This window comes from Scophthalmus maximus, chromosome 2, assembly GCF_022379125.1.
Source record: "Scophthalmus maximus strain ysfricsl-2021 chromosome 2, ASM2237912v1, whole genome shotgun sequence".
Classification (NCBI taxonomy): Eukaryota; Metazoa; Chordata; class Actinopteri; order Pleuronectiformes; family Scophthalmidae; genus Scophthalmus; species Scophthalmus maximus.
The window spans coordinates 24,536,942-24,563,723 of NC_061516.1; the positions used below are offsets into that span (position 1 = coordinate 24,536,942).

At 42.0% G+C, this 26,782-nt stretch overlaps 1 protein-coding gene across 2 annotated transcripts; it reads left to right on the top strand.

The window, feature by feature from the left end:
* The first annotated feature begins 3,880 nt into the window (after positions 1 to 3,880).
* On the top strand, positions 3,881 to 26,544 carry tlcd3a (TLC domain containing 3A). 2 transcript variants are annotated; one of them, XM_035626633.2, is made up of 5 exons: positions 3,881 to 4,371; positions 11,340 to 11,426; positions 14,741 to 14,960; positions 20,908 to 21,096; positions 23,399 to 26,544. In XM_035626633.2, the coding sequence occupies exons 1-5, from the start codon at positions 4,250 to 4,252 to the stop codon at positions 23,702 to 23,704; spliced, it is 924 nt and encodes a 307-aa protein (XP_035482526.1). In that variant the 5' UTR covers positions 3,881 to 4,249; the 3' UTR covers positions 23,705 to 26,544. The 2 variants fall into 2 exon arrangements, with proteins under 2 accessions (XP_035482526.1, XP_035482527.1); XM_035626634.2 differs by having other exon boundaries at positions 3,883 to 4,371; positions 21,001 to 21,096.
* Positions 26,545 to 26,782: the final 238 nt, after the last annotated feature.

Genomic DNA, 26,782 nt, shown 5'->3' on the forward strand with positions numbered 1-26,782 from the left:
GTGGAGTCGCAGTTAGGGTGGTCACAAAAAAAACCTGTTCCATCTTTGATAAACTCAGATCAAATCTTTATATTTGTAATCAGCCTTGGGTTCTAGGTAAGAGAGAGAAACACCTGAAAGAATCTGCTTTACATAGAAAATGAAACTAACTATGCTCTTATCTTGGCAATAGTCTAGTTGATTACAGCTCATCTGAAGGAACAGATAAAGTGGCGGATGCCTGATGTTATCTAAGATGAGTTGAACTCTTGGAGATTCCCCAAACTCTTTGACTGTATAATAGTTGCTGTTATCTGTGCGTCATGGAGAATTCAAGCGCGTCCAACTGGATACGCTGGTGTAAAACTTTAGACTTTAATATTGACTGGAAAAAGACTTAACTTAGTCAGTGATTAAGTCAATTAAGTCCCAGAAGGAGAAGTATTTAAATAATAGGACCCTCACAGGGGGTAATTTTAACATGTTTTTACTTTACAGTTCAATGTTTCCTTCCGAATATAGAAAATGTAATTACAATAACATAAGAATACAATAGACTTCCATTAACAAGAATTATATGAAGACCTTCCTCTGAAAAAGGCCCTCTGACTGAAAAATTACTATTTGAAAGTCGCTTACGCCACATTTACTGGTGTACATGGCATCAAATCTGGCTGTCAAAGATAGGAGATCTCTCATTCTGCAATTTTAGATGCGCATGAGATGTTTGACTGACAAAAAAGAGGACAAAGACGTGGAGTTTAAACTATTAGTAAATTGATCAATTCTTAAGCAGCTATTTTGATAAGGGATAGTTACGTTTTTTTTCAAGAAAAAAATGCCAAACACTGTTTTTTGAGACAGTAAATTGGATATCTATGGGTTTTTTTTTACTGTTGATCAGACACATAGACTGTATATATAGATGGATGACTTATCTCCACCTCCCCCTCCTTTGTACAAAAATTATGCAAAAATATTAAGAGCAAAGGTGTTGCCATCTTGTGCTAATTGTCTAACAGGACGGAAACAATCTTTGAGAAGAATTAATTTAACATGTACTTTGACTTTTGGCCCATGTCCCATTGGCTAACATGGAGGCGGGGGTTTATGACCTATACTGCTATGTATTTTTTATAATATTCCGATATTTGTTAGCAGAAGAAGGTTATATTATATTATATTATATTATATTATAATCTTGGAATAGTAAACTAATAAAAGTGCTTTGTTACCTGAGCAGAATGTAGTATGTGGGTGTAACCTAGATGTCCTAAGGGAGAATCTTGATACCAGACAGCCATCGGACACTACCCAACAAGACAGTGAAGTCAGGTCAATTGGCTTTAACAGGAGTGTTTACTTGACAGCTGATAGCAGGATCTGATGGCTGATAGTCTCAGTCTAGCACGGTCAGACTACAGATAAGCCTACGGAGACCGTGTCAGAGCACGTTGAATCAACTGCCGTCATTTTTGAACCATTTAGCTCTTCTTAAACACATTTACTGTTTGTTTCAGGCTTCCCACTGCTGCAATCTCATTTCCAGTGGCACAAGTTTCAGCAAACATACTCGGATAAACCCACTGTACACTTCGTGCTGCTGCTGCTGATTGTCTTCATCACAATATTCACCACAAACTATTCAGTTTTTCCTCCAAGTAAATTATAATATTTAAAAATGTCACTGGATAGGCTGTTGTTTGCTAACATTTCAGAAATAGGAATTTCACAAGAAGATAGTTCCAGATTGAGTTTGCTTTGAAAATATGACTGTACTAAACTAAATGTAGGTATAGCAAAAATACTTAAAACATAAGAGTACATCTTGACTGTTCTACATTATAGATTATTACTCAAACGTAAATATATAAAGTTAACTGCATTTTATTGTGATTGGTTGAGTTGGGGAAAAATATTTTTGTTCTATATAGGACTAATGATTATTCGTATTAGATTAACATTCTAATTATTCTCTTGATTCAACAGATAAAGTACAAGTTATGCAAATTTGTACTTAAATACAGTACATGTGTAGATATACAGTAGTTACCATCAAAAAACAAACAAACTGTTTATAATGAAAGTCATTAGTTATTTAACATTTCAAGGAACAGGAAATTGTGATACACATAAACAGACACAATAAATATAACTAGACAAACATAAACAGACATAATAAATATAAATAGACAAACGTAAACAGACATAATAAATATAAATAGACAAACATAGACAGACATAATAAATATAAATAGATAAACATAAACCGACACAATAGATATAAATAGACAAATGTAAACAGACTTAATAGAGAACTAAGACATAACAAATGCACAATATGACAGTAAATGTGATGAAGATATTAAAACTAAAGAAATAGATTATTAATATTAGTATAATATTGTTGATTACTCATATTTATATTTTATTATTTTATCATGTTTTATTTGTCTTAAAATTAAACACTTACAATAACAAGAAAAATCATTTGTTTCGTAATTGTCTGTGTCGGGACAAATGATCGCAATAAAGTTTACCCTTCAAAATAAAAGCATTTCCTAGACATAATATGTTCCCCGCGCCTGGTCACGACTTTTATTGTGTCAGTCGCCGCAGGAAATTCCGTGTATCCCCTTACCGTTAACTCGACATTGGCGATGCCTGCTCATGTTGGTGTTAAGGGAAATTAAATGGCGGATGGGGTTGCAAATAGGACAACAAAGAATGGTTGCATTGACCTAGCAGTGACCCTAAGCAAGACAGAAACGAAGAGTATTATTAAACAGAAATTGAAGGGAAAGTGGCAAAAGCAATGGGAGAATGAGAAGAAAGGACAGTGGTTTTACAGAGTTCAAAGGAAAGTGGGAGAAGTGAGGTGTGCAGGAAGGAACAGGTAACAAGAGACAATAATATCAAGACTTAGGTTTGGAAACACTGGACTAAACAGTACATTATTCAAAATAGGTGAACATCATAAAGGTAAATGTGCAAAAATATGAGCAAGAAAGAAGACATCTTATTCAAAACCTCAAAAAGAAAGAAACTACAATTTAATATAGTAGATATTCTACTGAAGAACATAGATGAGTGTTATCAAGTCATATTTCAGTGTCTGCGACAAACAAATGTAATTGAGAAGATATAAGTTTTGTTTGTTTGTTTGTTTGTTTGTTTGTTTGTTTATTATTAAGTTTGTTTGTTTTCTTTGGTTAATCTTTGTCAAATCTAAGGGTGACCGAGCTTTCTCCATCAGGGCCCCTCTACTTTGGAACAGCAACCGGCCTGAGGAGATAAGGCTGGGACGAGTCTGTGCCTTCTTTTAAGTCACTTTTAAAACCCCATTTCGATAGACTTGCTTTTGTCGTCTTTTTACATCTTTTTTGTTGATATGTTACCTGAAAAAAACGTATTATTGTTAGAAGGATGATTTTAACTGTCTGTGCTTTGTGGGTTTTTTTTGTGAAAGCACTTTGTGAAGCTGCTTCTGAAAGGTGCTATATAAATAAAAGTATTAGTCCGTGTTTCCCCTAGGTTTACTGGTTGGGGGGGTTAGGGTTAGGGCTCCTTAGGGTTAGGATTAGGTTTCACAAATCAAAAATCATCCACAATCTTTTATGCAGTAATGAGGAATAAGGTGTATAAGGAAAGTGACCTTAAATTACTTCTGCTTGGCATTGTATGTAAAATACGAAAAAAAAGATATATACTATATATATATATATATATATATTTCTCATTTAAATTAATTTGACTTTTCAGGGGGTACGGGGGCTCCCGTTGGAGGGGCGGGGTTCATATAGTCAATAATAGCAATGCTGAGCCACACCAGTTGGTGGCGGTAATGCACCAATTTGTTGTTTGCCAACTGCCAAAAAAAAAAACCCAGAAGAAGAAGCAGAAGAATAAGAAGAAGAAGAAGAAGAAGAAGAAGAAAAAGACAGTGGTACTGCTGCTGCTGCTGCTGCGCCGCGACACGACACACAGAGAAGGAGAGTGTGTGTGTGTGTGTGAGAGAGGCAGAGAGAGAGAGAGTGTGTGTATACATATTATCCATATGTATGAGTGTGTCCGGATGGTGGAGGACTGTTCCCGGTGAGAAGCACCGAGCCCCGGCCGCATGAAGATGCCTCACCGCCGCGTGTAAACGGGCGAACCTCGCGCAGGAGGAGGAGGAGGAGGAGGAGGAGAGGGGCGCAGAGACACAGAGAGGAAGAGGCGAGAGAGAGAGAGTCACATCTTCATCTCTTCGGAGGAAAATCCAGGCAGGATGTTGCAAGTTTTAGCTTGTGGCGCCGTAGTTTTCCCCGGTCTGTTCTTCGCCTTCAGGAGGATCCTGCCGTGCGTGTTCAGGCACTGGAGCGATGCGGACGTGGTGCTGGTCAGCGAGAGGTAAACACAAAAACAAATATATAACGTACAGATGTGTTGTTGTTTTTTTAAAAAAAAAATTCAAATCATGTTGCTCAACCACATTAAACGTTGAGTGAGAACTGAACAAAAAAACGGACACAACGGACGGCGAGCCGGTTGGTAGCATTCGAGCTAACCCTAAGCTAGCAACCGGCTAGTTGCCGCTCAGCCAGTTAGCTTGTGCGTGTGTGTGTGTGTGTGTGTGTGTGTGTGGCCTTTTTCTCGTTTCTGTTAATTTTACCACTGAGATGATGGCTGCCATTTATCTTTAATCACAGCAACCTGTGATTTCATTTTTTATTAATGATTTTCACCCCCTTTGAGTTTAGTTTTCATTTGTATCGTGTCGTTCATTCAACGAGGATGATTTGCAAAAAATATCACATTTGCAAGAACTGTGAGATTTACTGTGACTGTTGCAGTGAAGCCGAAGGAGATTTCAGATGCACAAGTGAGTCCTGGTGGTACAGGAAGTACAGTCGTCCTGCCATCGCTCAGAAGTTCAGGCGTGTTTTTTCTTCCAGCGGTTCACATAACTGCCAAGACCCCATCTGACATCACTGTAACCTTGCATCCACCAGGGGGTTGCTCTTCACTGCTGCACGCAGAGGAAGTGACATTTTGAGTTGTCAGAGGTGAAACAAACTTGAGCCGCAGTCTTTGCCTCATTCTGATGAATCAGTGAACGAAGACCACTAGTAAAACTAGTAAATCCCTGAAATAAATGTTTACATGCAGTTTTCCCGAGGGTATTGAGTAGTAATAACTAATAGTGTGTGTGTGTGTGTGTGTGTGTGTGTGTGTGTGTGTGTGTGTGTGTGTGTGTGTGACTGACTTGCTCACATGTGCACAGCTCAGTTCAATGCTCATTTGTACGCTGTCACTCTCGCTTAATCCTCTTCTGAGCTCCGGTCGGAGAGTCGACTGCTGAGTTAGCTATGCGCCGGGAAAAACACCGAGCCGGACTCGGACCTCTTCTGTTGACGATTCGACTAATTTACTATTGCTCATCAAACGGGAAAATGTTGTTCTTACAAGCGTCTCTGCCTCCTGGGTGGAGAATGTCACGCTCCTTCTTCTCCACCACCACCACTGAACCAACCCCTCATATCCATTGTATCTGGCAAACAGAGGCCCGATGTTTCGGATCATGCTAGTGGCATCAGTTGGCTCACGAGTTTTCATGTTCACGAATTTTTTAAGTATCCGTGTAATTCTGTATATATCCCGTATCGAACAGGTAACTGATGATTTTCATTTCCCACATAAACGATGAGTCCATATATCTATCTGACTCCTACTGCCTTGCACAAAACACCAGGTGAGCACAGTGATAGTGATATCTATATTCATAAGTAAAATCACTGCATACAAATTATATGAAAGTGATGCATGTCAAACAACTGTACATGAGCTGTAAGATAGCGAACAAGTGACACGTTTACCTGCCTGCGCGGCTCAGACTGATCTCATGACTCAACAGAAGTTGTTCTATTTTTCCCACCATGTCTCTCTCCCTCTTCCTCGTATATCCATACATTTTTTTAAGCAGATTCATAAAGCTCCGGGACAGTTTGAGATTTGTTTTGCTCGACTTGAGGAATTTACCATGGACACTCGCTTATACAATGAGCTTTGTTACCTGTCTGAACTCACGGTTCAACGTTGGGAAAGCTGCATTTACTTATGACATATGTAATGTTGGGGTAAAGTGATGGGTGGTTAAACAGGATACAGTAAACGGCAACACCTTACCTTGTCATCATATACTGTATGTTAAGGTGTTGACACTCCAGGTAACTCCCAGTCCGTTGAGGCGTGTGCCTCGAGTCACTGATGTTGATCAGCATTTTCTGCTTACACTCTTTTTTTCTTTTTAAACACTGAGTTCACATCATATTGAATCTTGTCAGGTGAGGTCCATCTTCTCTTCCCATAGTTTCAGGTTGGAGTTTATCATCCACAGAAGTTGCGCTGATATATGGAGATGAGGTTTTTCCTCAGTTTTTCAATTTCTAAATATCACGGATGTACATATACACAAATTTAACACAGGCAGATGAGACACAGAAACTGTTTCAGGGTTGACCAATAGGCAGACAGCCGTGGTATTATTACCACACATGGGCAAACAAAAAAGGATTTGCACTCTTTGGTCCAAAGCCCAAAGATATTCATTTTATTATCAAAAAAACATAATGAAAATCAGCACGTTCTCTGAAAAGAGGAGTTGCAACTTGCATTTAACATTTGTCTTTGAAAATTCCTCAAGTGATAGATTAACTATGAAAGTAGTCATGGATTAGTATTTTGATCACTTGATTGATTCAGCTCCATCGTTAAGTGGTTTTCATTGGACGTCTCAGACCTACATCCTGTAGCTGAACTCTGTCAGCCTCAAGTGCACTTGCCTGCTAACTTTGTGTTAGCATGTTAGCATCACAGTTTGCTAATACACACTGGTGATTCAGTGTTCTTGCCGTATTATGATTGAACTAACTAAAATATGTCAACTACTGGCAACATTTACTCAACTGACGTGATGTGTTAGGATGTGATGAAATATAAGTGCTGTTTAAAAAAAACTGTATTAATGACACCAATATAACATCAACTAAAAGGTTATCATACAGTATCCGCTGCACCTTTGGCCTACTTTAAAGAACACTTGACCTGACAGGGGATTGTATTGCTCAACATCTCCAGTAGCTTAAGAGGCTCAAGGCCACAGTCATTGTTTGCCTTTTTATAATTCTTAATGTAATTTCTGAAAGTACAGCCTCCAATGTACAGTTTACTCATACAGTTGGCCTTAAACCACCACCTGCCAGGTGGCTTGAGTTCATGCTAATCTTATAAATACTTCAAGAACATTTTAAAAGAAATATTAAATCGTACAAATATACGTGATCTGTATAATTTGCCCTCCCTATGCCTAAGCAGTGTACTCTACAATATGGTGCAGTCCAATACAAGGGCACCGTCGCTAAATCTCTCATCTTTATCGCCGTTAGATTTCACTAATGTGATTTATTGGTTGGTAGACTAACAGCAGATGAATCAATAATCATCAGCTCTTTGATGATTGAGTAATTTGTTTAGATCAGACATTTTAAGATGACGAAGAAAACGAATGAGAAGATGGAATAGAAGAAAGTAATCTGCAAATTTACTAATATGGAAAATAATTGACCAAGATCAAACAGAACGGATTCTTTTCTCCAATGATTAGTCGATTTGTCCCTATAACGACCATTTCCTGGGGGCGATAGTTTGACAACCTATAGGGCTTCAGCTAGTGGGTCAATCTGTCAGTTTCAATAACAAGATTATAGGAAATTGTGGGGAGAAAAATGTTGGTATTTTTAACCACAGAGTCGTATTAAGATCATCTTCAATGGATTGTCATTAATTAACTGTTTATTTTACTGCCGACCTGGTTAAGGAGCAAAGCATTTGTGAAGTTGAAGTCCCCCCTCGCCTTTAAATGCACTTTACCCCGTTTGCCTTTTTTTTGCCGCTGCTGTCACTTTTCTTTTCCTTTTTTTCTCGCTCTGCTGCAGCGCCGGTGGAACTGCACATTACGTAGCCCATTTACTGGAGGAGCAAAAGAGAAGGAAAAAACCCTCCTGACTGTCAGACACGGTCCATGTTTAACGGAACAGTCAGTAGGAAAGTCGAGCTCGCTCACTGGCCTGACACGGCAGGAAAGAAAAGACAACATTGCCGAACAAGGCAGCAAGGCATTCTTCCCCTTTTCTTTAATTCCCCCCCCTCCACACGCTCCTCGCCCCGTCAACCTGAACCTTTCATCAGCAGAGAGAGAGGGGGGGTGTTATTGGCGAACACACAATGAATGGGCTGTGTAAAATCTGGGTCTTGTGACAGAGTATGCGACCATACAGCTCTAGCACGCAGCGAGGCGTGGGGGTTAGAAGTGTGTGTGTGTGTGTTTGTGTGTGTGTGCGTGTGTGGGTCAGGGGGTAGAGTTTAGGCGAAAATAGCGAGCGAGAGGCCAGTTTGCATTTTCCAGCTCAAGCCCTTGGTTTTCTAGTTGCTGGTCATGTGGCCTTCGTTGCCTTGCCGATGCCGGAGTCATGGACACATTCCCCATTGTACAGTGGTGCGACAGCAGGTTCATCACCACAGATTCACATTGTTTTGTTTTGTAGGGGGGGTTGCCGCAAATTATAACTTGTTAATCCGAGAAAGAAAGTTGGCGTTATTAGCCTCGTAAAACTAGATGTTATTTACAAACGGGAACTAAAGTCTAAAGCTCTGCTCGTGTCTTAATAACACCGTGGATACATCATCACATGGATAAAAGTATATTCTTGCAGTACATTCAAATTGGCATGTGCAGGAAAAATGCGTCTCCTTTCCACTTAAGCTGCCTGTTAATTGACAGAGTATCACGCTGCAGTTGGCAGTACGTTCTAGTGTTCTCCAGCTATGTAGGTCAGTTTGGGTCGACTGCGTTTTAGATCCGGTCTAGTTATCCACGGTTCCATTTGGAGTCGAGTCTGACCTTCCTCCGGTTGCTCTCTGAGAACCTGGGAAGAACCAGGTTGGTCTGACCCGGCAGGTTTGCACCTAGTACCTTCTCGTTGCGTTGGTGACTATGCTAACCTTGCTTCCCCCGGACCATGAATGTCTAGACCAAATTGAATGGCAGTCCACCCTGAAGTTTTGGAGATAATCACCAAGCACGATGAGCAGACCAACTGACTGACATCACTTTGCCGACCAGGCAGAACTTTAGCAAATAGAAACTTGCCATGATTATATTTCTGACTTGACCTTTTTCAACCTTCCTCAGTCCAAATCTGTGCCGTACTCTCCCAGTACCGAATTACTCCTACACCAAGCGTTGTAAGGAAATGTGTCAAAGTCTTCTGCCCAGCCCACACAATCCTCCCATCCACAATGACTGGAGTCATTGTCCCACCAGATTCAACTTCATGAAGTTAGCCTGTGTTCAGTCGTGTCCGTGGGTGGTGATGTAAATCTGAAAGCTGAAACCATTTAGTTTTTAAATCATACCGAAACACTCTGGTGTGTTAAGGGGGGGGGGGGGGGGGGGGGGGGGTGGTTGACTGTCTGTTACGGCTGCAGCGAGTGGCGGGGGAATAAATTATATGTTTTCTGATTTCAAAGCAGCTTACTGTCAGTGCTGCCAGGATGGAGAACAGCCCAGGAGAGAGCTCGTCCGAGCAAAAGCAGCCATTCATAGTTTGAACAAATTAGTGACATGATTCAACACCTCGTTTAAAACCTCTGTTGCACCATTAGGAACACAAAAAAAACCTTCATCCCCTTGACGGTACCGTGAACAAGTTTTACTACGTCAGTAAGGTTTTTTTTCCCCAGCATTTTAATTCATAAAGTTCCTATTGACCAGACCAGAAGAAGTTGTGAGTATCTATCTTAAGATAGATACGGGGGCCTGTGAATGTTTTGTAAGCCATGCCTTACGCCACCTCACACGGTGACACTTCAAATAGAGATGTACCAAGTTCTCCTGTGTCACAGGTCTGTTTATAGACGAGGAAAGTCGAGGCTGAGCACCGCTAATCCCATGTCGCTTTGCTGGAGTTGTAGATATATATGACTGCTTGGGTAGTTCACCTGAAGGTACACTTTTAAAATACATAAAAACATCTTGACTTAGAGCTGCAAGTCAATACGCCTACAAATCAAATCACACTATTATTTCGACCATCTGTGGCAGCGCGTGTGCAGCTTTACCTTTCATTTCCTATCAAATATCAGTCATGATAGTTTCATTGTTGTATCCCAGAGTTACCGTACCGCCCACCTAATGTCTCCCAGTTTGAAATGTCGGTAACCCTTAAAGAAAATCTGATCAATCTGGGTTTGTCGACACAAACCCAGATTGATCAGATTTTCTGAGCACTCACTTGTATGTGTCGCTTTAACATTTGATGGTGAGCGTGCTTGACGCTTGGTGCTGGCGCCATCATCACAACCTCAACAACCAATCACAGATTCCTGCTCTGGGACGCACGACGTCGCCAGCTTTACGCGCCAACGTTTCATGTTAGCTGTCCATGCAATGCTAAAGGGAAGAACACTGGAATTAAACTCCACAACCAGATGAACAAACACCAGGTTCACCAATTGTCCCTGCCTCCTCTCTCTTGGCTCATTTTGTTTTAGTTTGATGTCGACCAGGACCTGTATTCGCATTAACGTGAATTGATTTGAGTCCTCCGGAAAAGAATATCCATTCTGTTTACTGAGGTTTTTTTTTTATTTCGGTCAAGAAGACCCAAATGTGGTTCACTGCAAAAGCAATGGGAACCTAGTGAAGTCAATCTTCACACCGGTGTCAAAACATTTGGTTTGAAAAGATAGACCTAAACTGGACCTGCTTTCAGACATGCACTGAAGACATTTTTCTGAACTTTCCCAGGGTTGTTCCGGACATTTCCGCAAATTTTCTTAGTACAATTTCAGGAAAATGTCAGAGTGAGTCCATGTGAGAATCTCCAGAAGATTCATGGCGAGCGAGCGCTCTACGTGGACGCCACCCCTCGGCTAAATGTTCCAGAAACGTTCCTGCTGTACTGAATGTGTCTGACTGCGACAAACATCCTGCTGCGTTCTTCACGTGTGAACGGCAAACTCTTTTCTTTCTTTTTTCAAACATTTTCTGAAGTTCATGTCCGAAAACAGCTTTTGTTATAGAACAGTGCTCCAATCCTAATTAAAACCAACGCTCATTACAAAAACACAAGATGGAAAAGCCCACATAATAAAGCCACACTGTTGGCATGGTCACAAACATACAACATACATGTAAATACTCTTTGTATCGTACTGTAGCCATCCAGGGATCTTACAAATGTCCATGAGTGTATTGTCTCGGCCACTTTACGTGACACCTCTCTCTCTGTCTTTTTTTGTGTCTGTCTCTTTCTCAGGCTGGTGTCCTCCATCCATGCCATCATGGCAACGACAGCGGGAGTCATCGTTGTGTCATCGTGCAGCGGTGACGTCATTAACGACAGGTTAGAGTCCATGTCCCGCTAAACTCTGTTCACCTCTGAATCCCCTGATTTCCCTGCACGCTTGTTGATTTGATTATTGTAAAGAAAAGCTGGTTTTCTATGATTGAGCTTTGTCCACTGAAATAGTGCGAAAATAACTGAAGATTGAAAAAGAATTTGCTCAGCCCTAAGTGTGTGAACGCACTGTTAGCATCGCGCCGCATCTTCTCACATGTTAAACGAGTCATCTGCTCAGAGACCCACTTAGAGATGGTGAGGGTCACATGTTTCCAGCCCACCACACTACATTAGTTTATTACTGTACTTGCTACTGCACTTCCTGGAGTGAATTGGAATATTTAAAAAAAAAAGATGTTGATACATTTAGAACAGTATTTCTAGCAAATTATGTTGTGGCCCTAAATACCCAGGAAGAATAAACGTCTGTACCACCCTGCTGCAGAATATCTGCTCTGAAACATTTGTTGCTCCAGGAAGTTAGGTGTTCGAGGTAAGTTGTAGGTGTACTGCTTTACGTCAAAGATATGTCTCTTGTTTTACCTCATGAGACTGCAGTGATGGCCAGATAAAAAAAAAATTAAAAGGAAACTTTACTTTTATTTCCACAAAATGTTCTTTTCCCCTTCGTATCTTTTTCAAGGACATGACCTCCGTATCAGCCACCTGGCAGCAAGTTTGTGTTAGCATAGCAATAGCCTCCCCACGCGGAGGAATGTGTGACGCTAAGCTAATGCTAGCCTATTAATCCTACTGAGTCAGCGGCCAGACCCGGGCAGCCCCAGTTTCAGGCCGTTAATCTCCACTCGCTGCTCCCCTTCACCCACAGGGCTTAAATCCTCCACAATGCTGCTCAGTTCTGCTGTCCTGTGACGTGCAAATGGCCCGGAGCTTATCAGACACATGCTCCGGAGTCAGACCATGAATACTCTTAATACTCCATCACAATCTGTCAATTCATTTAGCCTTCATTCCCTCGGTTACAGTAACATTTCAAAGGTGTTGCAGGGAGGGGGAGGGGGAGGGGGGGAGGTGGTACTGAGGAAACAATGGTGGAGTTGTATTCAGCAGAGAGAGTTGGCCCTTAAAACCCTTTAAAGAAACATTGTGGTTTATCACAACTTCCCTTTTGTTGCATAGTTTTTGGCCATCCTTGCTATCAGGTATGAAAACCCTGTACTCACCAAGGTGATTACTGACATCTGGGACTGCAACATCAGAACAAAATCAGATTGGCCAAGATACAGAAAGATTTGAAACAACATCACTCTTTGCAATCCGACTGCCCTGCTTCTTTTAGGCCAACCTTCGTTTTAGGTGCACCAATTGGAGCCTAACTGCGTTTTTAGGCCATTACTGATAAAAAATATTTGAAAGATAGTGTTATAGGCCATATATTGACTGCTTTTTCATTAACTCTAGGTAAACAGGGTTGATCCTTATTCAAAGGAATCCTTCAATTGATATTTAGAAGACTGTGACCAAGATATGAACTCAGCAGTTGGAAAATAGCATGTCAATAATACAGTTTGTTGTTTCGCAGCAGCCGACAAATAAGTTGATACTGATGTTTCTATTATAAACTAATGTTGACTAATGTATTGGCTTATTTTAACAGTCAAACACCTGCAAATAGTTTTGCTTTCACCTCCAAATGACCCATTCACAACCTGTCTGGTCGTCTTACGAGCTGGTTCTTCAACCGGTTCCGTTCATTGTTATTTGAACTTTGGTGCCGTCTAGCAAACCGGCCTGCGTTTCCAACCAGTTTTGAGTGGAGCCATTGTCCACTGTCATGAAAGGAGGACACAATGGAAGGACGTACAACAAGTAAAACAAGTAAACGGTAGTAGCAAGATGGTGGGGGCTATCGATTACCTGCGAGTATTTGTTTTGCCATTGCAGAAATGGAAAGGACAGAACACAGAAGAAGTGTCAGGGAATATGTATCAGTAAGACAGGGAGGAATGTTGCTTTTTGTGTACTTCCCAAAAACAGTCCATATGAACAGCCCATAATAGAGCAGTAAGTATATCCACCACAGCAATGAGTCATGAAGCCTCCAATCCCCCCCGAGCTGTTTATTGTGCCTTACTGCTCTTAATCTCCATCCGCTGACCTTAAGAAGTCAGTGAGAGGTCGAAGGTCAGTAGCTCAGCTCTGCCCCGCTTCTGTCCACATAATTAACCATCACTGTAATCGGTGCTCATTAGCGATGTTGCAACCATCCAAGCTGTTTATTATACTGTACGTACATAAGCCTGCCTCATGCGTGCCTGCGTGCTTGTGTGAAGGCGAAGCGTAGTTTAAATGAGGGCCTGTGTGTGAGGGGATTAAAGTTCTCTGTCGCAATGAGCGATCCCCCTCAATTGGATTCCAGCGAGACCATGTGTGGGATCAGAGTATATCTGTACGGAGAAGAAAGCGAGGGGGGGGCGTTGTGACATCCGGAACAATCCCCACGTTTTTATTCAACCATTCGATGTAGAACGTCCGATATTTGGAAGGTGAACCGACAAAAAAATTACCCAAATGCAAATATAAATTTAGGTAAAAATAATGAAGCTTATCTGTCCAGCTACAACTGCCTCTGCCTTTTATTTTTTATTTTTTAAATAGGAAACCAGAGCTTTCTAGAGCCCCGGAAAATGTTAGCAAAATTGCGTCCGCACATTTCCCATAGATTGCTGTTCACATATGACGAACACAGCCGAAGATTGTCCGAGGCAGACTTGTTCGCAGCAGGAACGTCTCTGGAACATTCTGTGGCGCCTGGTTAGAGCATGCATGAGGCAGGACATGATGATAATTCCACTACGAAAAGCAGGGGTTTTTATTTACAGTCATCAAACACACCCATGAGTCTGTATCGCTGTCTCCCCCCACATGCTTTTTATAAATGGGGTGAGTGTGTCCAGCTGAGTAGAGAGTGAAGGGCTGTTTTCAGTAGATTCTTGAAGGCGTTCCATCTCTCATCCAAGAGGCTTCTCTGGTTCTAGCTAAGTTGTGGTGAAACCTAGGTATTCGACCTCAGGGAGTTGTGGGCAGAGCTCATTGATTCTCCGGTCGCCGAGAGTCACCTGAGGTTGTGTTGTCCACGTCGTTGTTCTTGGTGTCGCATGAGGCTAAGTGTGAACGTCATCACCCAGTGTTTTGTTATATGGATGTTGTGTTTTTGTAGTCAGTACTAGTTTTCAGGATCCAACAGAATTCAAAATTTCTAAAATGTGTGGTTCAGAGTCAGCTGGCATGTGTAACCTTGTATAAAAACACGTTTGTGCAGGTGTAGAGTATTTACTTTGATTTTTCTTCTTCAGGCACTGGCTGGCCACCTACTTCGTCATCTGGTACGGCGTACCCTACATGACATACGACATCTTCGCCATGTACCTCAGCCACTACCACCGCTTCCGCGTCAAAGGGCACGAGGACTACAAGCAGCACTCGCTGAGGACCGTGAACTCCTTCATCCGCCGAGAGTTCCTGCTGGTGCTGCATCACATCGCGCTGCTCACCATCCTGCTGCCGGTCACACTGGTGAGTCGAAGCAGGCAGCGCCGATAGTGACGGGTCGCTAGCTGAGCTAAATTGGCTGCTGGCAGGAGTCGCTCTCATGTGGCGCTGGAGCTAAAACCATTAGCACCGCAGATCACAACCTTCATCTGCGCTTTGGGATTACTGGCTGTTTACCACCACGCTCATTGATCTTATGGTGTAGATCAGTTTGTGACAGTGACACCATCCTATGAATGGATGTTATTTAAGGGGGGGGTTATTAAATATTAAGGGGTCGTGGTTACCTGCTTTGTGTGTACTGAGCGAAACATTTGACCAATCTTTAGAATTTTAGAGCTGAAATTATCAGTTGATTAATCAGTTACTCGATCAACAGACACAAATCTGACAATCGATCCGTTGTTTATCATTTCTCTTGTAAAATTATTGAATTTTAGTTGTTTTTCTTGTGTTTCTATTATAATTAACTAATCTACTTTAGGTTTTGGACTCTTTGTTCGACCAAACAAGGAATTTTGATATGTGAGATTATACTGGCCACTATTCACTATTTTCTCATAGTTTATAGTCCAAATGATAAATTGATCAATCGACAAAATCAGCCATGTTCAATTAGGTTTGCATGTGTGAGATAAAAGGATCACATAGGAGCTTTTCTCATTCAAAGGATACTGTTGTAAGAAAGTCACTCTTCATAGATAACTTGTCATGCTTTCTTTTGATAGTGTCCACTGCCAGTAATGCATTATTCGTGTGTTCAATAATGTAGCCCATAGTTTTTTTTTTTCTTCAAATCAATCCGTTCCTTAAACTGCATCTCATAACGATTACTTCCTGATGGTTAAGTGGCAACAAAAATAGACTCAGTGCTCACTGTCAAGTGATTTTCAAGTCTGTGCAACTCAGGTTTCAACCCGTAAAGAAATTAGTTGGAGATTAGAGATGTATTGCATCTGACTTGAAAGAATCTGATGCCTTGGAAAGTGGTTTGAAGTAATTTCAAATATACAAAACATGAAGTTAATCCACCTGGTCCTCAAAACATCCATCATCTCCCTGCAGCATTATGTACACAACACTTCGGGATTGCTACACACGACCTGATCATCTCAACAACATTGAGTTCTCATGGTTTGAAGATGACTGTATCTTATAGATTCTACTAATTAGAGGTTTTAAATACCAAACAAACAAATGTTCCCAAAAAAATGTTTAAATAATCAAACCGAATCTTCGTCACTGAATGGAAATGATATTGGTGGGTTGCTGGCGTAGCAGTAGTGAGTAGTGTCCGAAACCCCCTCTCACACCTATAAACCACTGTGGTTAGGGGGACATGGGAGGATGTTTAATAGTCCCAACTCCGTTGTTTCAAAGGAATAACAATTGTTCAGGCCTCGAAGGAGTAAATGGAAGGAAAGAGAACAGTAAGCTATTAATTACCTTCTTTGAACAAATACCAACAAATTATTATGTATGATTTTCTTTTAAGTCCTTCTATTGTAAGTGTTGTAATGGGATAAATGCAATTGGAGTGGACAGGAAGAGGGGGAAAAAAGGATTTCAATGCATGAATATGCACTCAGACGTTAGATGTAGGAGAGAAAGGGAGGAAGGGGGGAACAAAAGAAGAGCAGTGCTGTTGGCCATGATGACCTTTTGTGCAGATTTGACCAGCACATTGGAAGCCCACTGAACTGTTGAACCACTGAGTTCACTGTCGTACATATTGCACAGCACAGTGAATTCCGGTAAAATCTTGTGAGGAGAGTTTGTAGAAGGGTGTCATGTTCTGATTAATGACTTACGTTGGCATCCTACTCAGAATTTGACCCGGAAGATTCAGGGTTTTTTTTCATTTTGCTCCAGACCGGCCTTTCAACCCGTTGAGTTTACGAGATTATGTAACGTAGCCGCTCTGCCTTTCCAAGTCTTATCCCAGGTTAGCAGGCCAGGTGCAGTGGAAACCCGGCCCTTTGTTTGCAGTGGCAGTCGGTGGCTATATGAGATCACATTACTCTACATTATTCAGCTCCAGCTGCAGCCATCCTCTCTTTTCTCTAAACTCACCACCCCTCCCTACGTTTATCCTCTTGTTCCCTCACTCATCAGCTTTATGCCACTCTGGCTTGCCTGGGTAATGCAAGAGCTGGTGGTCTCATCCAACAAACTGTCACAGGACAGGGAGAGGAAAAGGCCGAGCATTTAGGTGTAGATGATGTTGAATAGTTGATAATCGTTTTCTTAAACTGGATGAGATTAACTGTCATCCAGTTTTAGATTTTCCATTTTAAAGGTTTAGTTTAGTATTGTTAAATGCTCAGTAACAGGACTTGTTTACTCGGATATCTAAACTGAGCCATTGTTAGTGATATTGCGTCCACCTGTACTTTTCTGTCGCGTCAGCGCAAAAATGTACTGTAGGTGGGTTCTAACAACAAGATAAGTTGGCAAATAAGTCTGAAAGTGAATCTCTACTGATAAGGTGGAAGGGCGCTCGGAGAGCGAATACTCCAAGGCTAACACCCTGTTGATTCATCCGAATCGGCTCCAAAATGTAAAGGGTTCTTCCCTGGCTCATGCCCCACCCTCCACAAAATGTCATGAATGTGTGTTCAATAGTTTTTGAGTTATCTTGCTGACAGACAAACATACAGCAATGAAAACACCAGAATGTCTGTCATTAGAGTGCATACCTCCGCCAAGGGCCAACAGTCCCCTTGAATTCAATGAAGCCAAACCAAATTGCACACACTCATAGATATTATGTCCTCTTAGTACTGTATGCCTTTCATCAAGATCTGTTATTCCCTGGGAAATTGGTGAAAGGGTCCAAAAATGTTGATAAAATTATTTTTAAAATTCCTGAATTCTGCCCTTTTGCCCACATCTACACAAAAAAATCCATGGGTTCTTTCTTCTTCTACCATGTCCCATCCTTGCACCAAGTTTCATGGAAATCCTTTCAGTAGTTTTTGCATAATCCTGCTGACAACCAAAATACAACCAAACAAACGGAGTGATATGAAAACATGACCTCCTTTGGCGGAGGTAACCAGTTGAAGCACGTAACAAACCCTGAATTATGGTCTCAAGTAGAGATGCTCTGATTGAATCTGTCAGATTGATATAGGCCACAAGGCTGCGGTTACTAAACAGAGAACTGCCAAGTGACAAATACACTAATCCATAACATACATTTTATTGTCAATGTCATTATGGAATTCACTGTGGCTACCACAAGCTACTTTCATCCAGTCGTACCGGGGCTAGATTCATAAGAGATCACTGGTATCAAATACTAGGTGAAAGAAGGTTGAATCATCAATCCCTTGTCACAAGGTTTAGATATCATCAAACAAATACCACTGTGGCCTCAAAAGTGTGTCATTCACCAGGTTTTTGGGCTCACCATTAAGGTGCACAGGTCAGACCACAACCACCGATCCTGATCCAGCCGAGATGGGTCGGGTATCAGGTCAGGAGGCCTTCTGGTGGCCACCTTGTGTAGGTATTGACAGCAAGTACAACCAGGACGACAACTAGAGGTGGACGTAGATCACCTGAGGGATTACGTGTCACATCTGAACGGGAGAAGTACTTGAGAATATGCCAGAGGGGTCTGGACTCTTGTAATTAGTTTTCTGTCACCACCTGCTCCTTATATTTTACAACTAAACAAAGGTTTTAATGATGGTGCAAGGCTTTGCATCAAAATTTTGTCTGTATCGCTGCAATGTTACAGGTTCACAATGTGTAGTTTATGTTCATGTCAACCTTTAGTTAGTGGATAACTACGTATTTATTTATTTGTTTTAAATGAATATAATTTGCACATTTCCTACCATTTTTCTGTAGAAATGTTTAAATAATTTCTTGGACAAATGATGGACATCTGACACAAGCAACCACAAATACGCCTACTGTTCTCAATGATTAGTGTGTTGCTGCTCACAACTCAAATCTGATATTACTATTATAGGATCTTGGAAGAAAACTGTGAAGGAGGCAAGAGTTTTTCAGCCATTTATGCTGATGATTAATTTCTGTTTGAGCGGAAATATGGACGGAGTAAAGTTCAACTTTTGTCTTGTACAGCATCTCAAATGGACACAGATATAGAGTAGTACAAAGGTAACACACAAACACGCCTCTGGGAGGTGGAGGTGGGGTGAGGTAGCCAGGTAGTTGGTTAGGTGTGGTGGTGTAATGTTCCCCTCTGTGGTCTCAGTCATTCTTTCATGGGCAGATGGCAAGGCCACGTCTGGATCCGCTTATGCTTTATTCATCGTCAGCACACAGGCGAGCAAGACTACCGGACAGTGCTCGTCTTTTGTCTGGAGCCGCTTTATGCATCTAGACCGCCTCACCTATTCTAGGATGGCCTCTCTTACCGCACAGCACTGCGCCACTGGTCAATATTTGAAAGCTTCAGTTCATTACTAATGTAGTGGACATCGCTCCCTCCACTGCCCCATCAGCCCACCTCTCGCTGCCTTTTATGCCATCTGGAAGTTGTGGTAGAGTAAGACATCTTCCGTCTAGGATTGGTGCATGTGGTATTGCGGTTGCTGTCTAAAGTAGAGTACAGTACGCATCTTTTTACTTTTATCTTTGCTCAAGAGAATTCCAAACTTCTGCTGGCTCTTGTGGGCATTTATCTATCTAAATTTTGAAGTTTATTGTTGATCAAGCAAGGCTGCCATCATGGAACTTTCTACACCAAGGTCTGCATTTCTGCAAAACATAGTCATAACAGACCTTAAAAGATTTCACTGACGCAGCATTCTTTTGCTTTGAGGACAAAACAGAGTTACTCTTTGTGTCCTAACACCATCACAATCAGTTGTTTGTTGTGGTCAGGTGATTCTCCTCTCCACCCATCAAGTTGGGAAACATCACGGAAATGGAATAATTGATGGAGCGGATGCTGATTCACGAAGACAGAAACCCTGGATGTCTTAAGCAGAAGTATTTATTATAAGAGCTCAATATTGAGGAGACTTCAGGTTCACTACATAGATCAACAGTTTCACAGTGTATGGCATCCCAAGATAGTCTCCTATCTCCGTTCTGTAGTGTATTTAGCTTAATGTCGTCATCTCCCCGAGACTATGACACCCCTCGAGAGAGAGAGACTTCAGCTGCTCACTGATTGTTTCGGCTTGCCATAGATAAGATGGCCTTGCTTGGTGCCTGAGAACCAAGAGTTTTTTTAGGGAGGATAAACAAAATTCCACAACAATCACGAGACACGTCAACAGTCACTTTTGTACCGAAACAATACGTAGATCAGGCCCAGTCTGTTGCGATTGGTCAACCGCTTCAAGCGCATTTGGGAGGTGTGTCTTATGCAATGGACAGCACTTCGTTACAGAAGCATCATCCGGACTACTGAAGAGGCGTTTCAGGAGCTTCAGGAGCTGTGTTTTCTGTCGGGGAGAGGAGCTCCCTTTACCACAAACTTTGGGCTTTTTAACTTTGCTGACCTTTTTCAAATACAGAAAAAGAAAACATATAACACACTATAGGAAATGGGAAAACTGGCAAAGCATAATATGTCTGTGTCTGTAAAATAAAATGCTAAATGTGTACATCTTTCAGGTGCACCCACCTCCAAAGTGCTGCAGTGGATAACTAGAAGAGAGACATCACCACTTAACAAATATTATACAAAACACTTTTGGGTACCATAGAAAATGCTATATTAGAGCTATTGACAGAAATCTTTAATCCAGGTTATGATTTGTTCACTATTTCAAATTAGGTCACGGTCAAATGCTGTGAACCATACAGCGGCCTGACATCTGGGCTTCAGTGGAGAGTTTTAATGTCACGTGGACGAAGCAGTGTTTCACAGGTTTTGTTTTAAAAAGTCGGCTTAATCAAAATCAACCTTTTAGAGACACGTGTTTTTGAAATCCTGATGTTGTTTCGTGTCTTTTGTCGCCTCCTTTTGCTGTTACAGGTCCGCGAGTTGTCCTCGAATGTCAGCTGTGTTTGTTTCCATGCTCGTGTTTGTTTGCTCAAGCTGCGTGCGCTCTGTTTGTCTGTCCCTCAGTTTTTCAGAAAGGACCAGGGGGACTTCTTCATCGGCTGCCTGTTTCTAACGGAGCTCAGCACTCCCTTTGTGTCCCTGGGGAAGATACTCATTCAGGTGAGACGGAACACACTGTGTGCACACGTGCAGTCACCAGACTCATACTGCGAAGTCACACACCTGTAATGTTTTCTTTGCCGAAGATAATGCGTCGAGTAAACATTAGAAGATAGTGATGACAGTACAGATATTTTAAGGCTGTCAGGACCTTGTCAGGCAGATCAGGTAACACACAGAAAAGTTGGGCAATCATTTACTCAACAATCAGCAGTTTTCCAATTACGCTTAGTCACCATAACCAGGCAGAGTCGGCCTGTTGAGCTTTGACTGTCTCCATATGCTTTAGAGGAAAGTGTCTTTTTCTAGCCTCACGTCTTTCGCAAATTTGGCTTAATAAATTCAGACAGTGTTTCACCTAGAATTGTTCTCAGGCCCAGTGGTACTCACCCTCCCCAAAAAACAACCCTAATGGGAAACAATGACAGCAATATTTATTGCATTGAAATAGGCTGTGTAACCTATTAATTTTGCAGAAAAAGGCACATCCTGATTTATCTAAATCTTCACGCAGGCTGCCAAGTGCCCTCTGTTTTCACGTTCTTTAAGTGAAGCACATTTCTCCAAAACCAATGAGCACACCCTATCATTAGCTACATTACTGTGTGGGATATGGGGGACACCAACAAAAAAAAACCAGCATCCACTTCAATGGTGATACCTGTGTGTGCTGAATCCAGGTCTGGATACAACTACTACTACTTCATCAGAGTGTAGGCTAACCCTGAGTCCTTCTAGGAAAGTCTGATGCAGTGTGTGTATGATTTGATATTAGGGCCGTCCAGCATCAACTCTCGGGCCTCAGCTCAAGAAATGCATTCATCCATTTTGTTTTCCATTTTGTTGTCTGTGCTCAGGTGATAAGCAGCGCCTTGCCCTCATCAAAAACCTCTCCGTTTAATTTGGGATGTTACTTTTGTCCCTGTAGCATCAATAATTAAAGTGCGTGGCTCACCCCAGATAAAAATACAATCAAAAAAAGAAATCGGTAGCATTTCAGCTGAGAGGCACTGTTCACTTTCCCTGACTGGAGTCCTGCATTAGTTCCACCCATACAGTGGGAACTACATCTCGTACTCCAGACGAGCACATGTGTGCTGTGCAGTCCGAGGCAGTGTCTCTTAGAAAAAGCTGCAATCTAAGAATAGAAGAGCCTTAGTTTGTACTCCCAGTGAAATCGGCGGACCGTGGGCTTCCGGGGTCTTTACTGACATCTGGTGTGAGCAGAGAGGAAAAATAGAGCAAAGCAAAGCTCCACTGCTCTTCTCTCTGTCTAAAAATGCTGCCCTCCTTTGGACTCGATCATCACGAAACAGAAACTCCGCCAGACTCTTTTACTGCTCTCAACGGCAAGAGTTGTTTCCTAATGATTTCTGCTCCGACAGAGATGAGATGAGGATCTTTGTTTACTTTTCATTACAATTACTTTTCATTACAATTACATTTCATTACAATTTTACTATTAAATAAATAGATAATATGAGAAAGAAATTCCAATGTGGTCTAATAAATCTGAACTAATGAAAAAAACAACAACGATATAATCTTTAAATTGTATCATCAGGTTATGCTTTGGCTCGGGTTTAGCTAACCATTAGCCTGCTTATATGCCATGCTAATATTAGCATGTAGTGCTTAGTGTGTACAGCAAACACACTTATTTTTAAGTCTGGTCATATCAGAAAGGGGTAGAGTTAAAGGAATCTGTTGACTTATGTTTCCCTCAGAGACCAACTTCGTCCAGGCTCCTGGTCATTGGTCAACGGTGCAAAAACTAGACCTCGAGAAAGTTTTTTAAACTGCTTGTGTGACTGGGCCTTTAGCATGTTAGCATGCTGTGTAACCATGGTTCTCTAAGTAAAGCTGGTTTTTAATCTTAGCGAGATCTTGTCATTTAACCGAGCTGTCAAACAAGTGGAAATCGCGACCCGTTGATGGTTAAACGAAAAGTCAGGCGATCTCCAGAGTCATTAGTTTACATCCTCTGGGGACTATGAATGTCTGTACCAGGTTTCGTGGGCGGAAATATTTCACAATGGGCCGAGTGACCATCAGACTGAGATCGAAGCACACTACCTAGACTCCAACCCTTTTCCTTGACTTGTTGTTCTTTTTTAACACAAACTGAAGTTGTTGAAGCTATACCAAAGAGGCTGTCTCCGATCTCTCCTTTAAAATTCACTGGTGTGGATTTCATGCTTAATGAAAGTCAGAGTGAATCTTTAACACTAGAAAATGGGATTAGAACTTTGAATTCTTGTTTTCATTTCATCCATTACCTATTTGTTTTCTCCTCCACCAGCTCAGCCTCCAGGACTGCTGGCCGCACAAGGCCAACGGCGGCATGGTACTGTTCACCTTCTTCATGTGCCGCATCGCCCTCTTCCCCTACATGTACTGGATGTACGGCCGCCACTACGGAATCCCGCTCTACAGCGTTCCCTTCCACCTGTCGCTGGCCACCAACCTGGGCAACTCGTGCATCCTGGCGCCGCAGGTCTACTGGTTCGTCCTGCTCTGCCGGAAGGGCTACCGCCTGTACAAGCGCAGCCGCACGCCCGAACCGTCTCCTGCGGTCACGGTCACTGACAATTCCAAGGATGATTGATATCCGGTTTCACGATCGCATCGCTCAAGCCGCACACTCAGCTACTAACGCAACTACTTCTGCAAAGGCACTAGTTCGACTTTAACATTTTTCAAACCCCCACCATCGTACTGTAGTACACCAGGACTGCCTGCTGTCGTTCCCACAATTCCTGGGCATTTTTCCGCACACTTTTAATTCCTCTGTTACAAAATCTGCTGCCTACGTACGTGGACCTCTCCGCCGATCTAACTCGACTACTGAAGTTTGATGATTTGGGTGTTGTTTGTTTTTTTTGTTTTGTTTTTTTGTGGATTTGGCTCTAGCCTGGATCTTGTTGAAGTGCTACCCCGAGTCTGTCCACATTCTCAACACTGAAGAAAGGGCATGTTTGCTTCACTGCGGGTGAAACGTGGAACAAACGCACCAAAAAACTGGAGAGGAACTTCCATGGACAGACATCTTATCTCTTACTCCTACTGTGTTTACAGCCTCTGCTGATTTGGAAGGTCTGTCTTGTGTGTGTGTGTGTGTGTGTGTGTGTGTGTGTGTGTGTGTGTGTGTGTGTGTGTGTGTGTGTGTGTGTGTGTGTGTGTGTGTGTGTGTGTGTGTGTGTGTGTGTGTGTGTGTGTGTGTGTGTGTGTGTGTGTGTGTGTGTGTGTGTGTGTGTGTGTGTTACACTACTACAACTTGTTGTATTTATTTTCATGGTTCTTCTGTTACGTGTCTCACCGTTGTTTCCTCTCATCCATTCACTAATCGGACTCACAAGAAGGATTAGGAATAGCATGTGGGTGCAAACTCGGGCAGCATTAGCAGGAAGAAGTCTAAGGAACACTCGTCACCTCATCCACATTAGTGAAATATCTACATTTGTTAATACCCGTTAATGTGATTTAACCGCTCATTTTGTTTGCCGTTTTTGCCACCGTGGCGTCAAAACGCCGACTTGCAGACTCACAGTTACAATCCCACATTCCTCACCGCAACGTCCAGCACAGACTTATGATCCTGGTTCCTATCGTTTCCAGCATCCATCCCCGTTTCCACAGGGGGGGGGGCTCCTGTACGCATCGTGTTTCCCCCCAGTGAATTAAAACACTGCGCTAATGTTCACTCAATGTTTTCAGGGATTCGGTTTGGCAATATTCCTCCTGTGCCGGAGCTGGGGAACTGTTGCACCAACGAGAGATTGTCCTAGCTTTTTTGGGGGGGGGGGGGGGGGGGGGACCATTCTTCATTTTCATCGGAAATCATTTGTGCTCGGCGTGAAACGCGTCCACGATACTGGATGCGGCAAAGTTTCGCCAAGACCTTGAGAAAATTGCAGATCAGGCACAACACAACATGGATGAGATCTGGACTAACCCACACCCGAGTACAAGGATTGGTGAAGTTCAGATCATGAATTGTCTGCTGTGTTTATCTTAAATGCGTGTATATGTGAGAGCTTCTCGCTGCTGAGAGATTTGTTTTTGTTTTTTTTGGTAATATTAAACTGGAGCATAGCAGCATGCCATAGAAACACTGAAAGCCCCGGCCGACGCAGGGTCGCTCGGGACAACGATCTTTTGACCTGTCGCTTCCGGTCAAACGGTCGCGGCTGTTTTTTAAGATTAATTTTTGTCCTTGGAAAAATCAGGTGAGATCTGCCTGTCAAGGCCACAGAGAAGGCGATCGGGATGTGTTACGTGTTATTCCTGATGTGGGACAATCTCAGGGCCAAGGTCAGAGCAATAAGGGGAGCACTGCTGGCTCGCCGGGGCAAACTAATACAGAGGATTTAAAAATTTCAGAGCAATTCTCCAAACAAAAACAAAAAATGCGGCCATTGGGAGTGATTATTCCTGAAACAGAATCTGTAACAAGCGTGGAAGACGACATTTCAGTAACGGTTAGTTTCCCCAGAGGCTCCAGAGATTTGCATGCACCTCACACAGGGCTGTATATACTTGTTTTTAGACATTTAAATTAAGAATTTAGTCACAAAAACTAGTTTTTAATCTTAAAACCTATATCAAGATATCGTAACCGGACCTGAGGGGATCTCTTTTTTTTTTTTTTTATCGTGCGATGCAATTCTTTTGGATTCACAGTTGCATAAAGACATTAATCATAGACCTAAAGGCATTTTACTTTTAGATCTTCAGAATATTATATTTCTTCATATCAAATAATGAATAGGAGATATTGTTTCTGCTGGGTTTGTACTCCGCGGATAATATTCGTTGGTCATTCAAGCTAAATGCCGAACTGAGTGATTAATAATGTGTTAATGGCCTTTTTTAATCTATGCAAAAGAGGCTGCGGTGCATCTATACAACACTAACGTCAAGCCATATCTAATCCACCCACGCCTCAGTGTGTTATGATCTTTATAAAAGTTTTTTGGAGGGCCCCACATTTACTTATACTGTACGTTTCCACTGGGACTCCCACACTACAAATATTGGAAGAACTGAGTCGGAGGTTTGGAATTTGTTTTGTGATGGTCTTTTTCAAAATCGCCCATGCAGAATATTTACAGTGTGACGACGACAACAACTCTTGCTTCGTTTGAGAAATCTGAGTTTTGTTATTCGAATTCTTGACTCGATGTGGCTGTGACTAAGCTCGACTGAAAAAGCTCAAATGATAATCCCTAATCGAAGTCTAATCCTAAACTGCACCATTTTTCTGACGTGGCAATCAAGTTAACAGACTTTTGCGGTTGTGGAAATAGCGTTTTTTTAATAACACTGTTTTTTATCCATAATCTTTTTGTCTTTTGTTATCTGCACATCGCTGTTCTTTGATGGTTTTGTGTCAGAATTCGCTGGTTTCTTCCATTTTTCCATTAAAAATGACCCGACGCAACCGTTGCTGAACAGCAGCCAATGGGAGTTAATCGACACCCGAGAGGTCGCTGTCCGAAAGTCGACGGAAACTTCCGGTTCATACCAAAACCAACTGGGGATGTAGAAGCAATGGAGTGTGTTGAAATGAGCAAGAACACAAGTTGCTTGTGTTATTTCTTCTTTCCCACGTCTCACTTTTACCGGGAAAGCAACTGCTGATGAGGTCAGCGTAAAAAAAACAAACATCCCCTGTCTTTGGTGA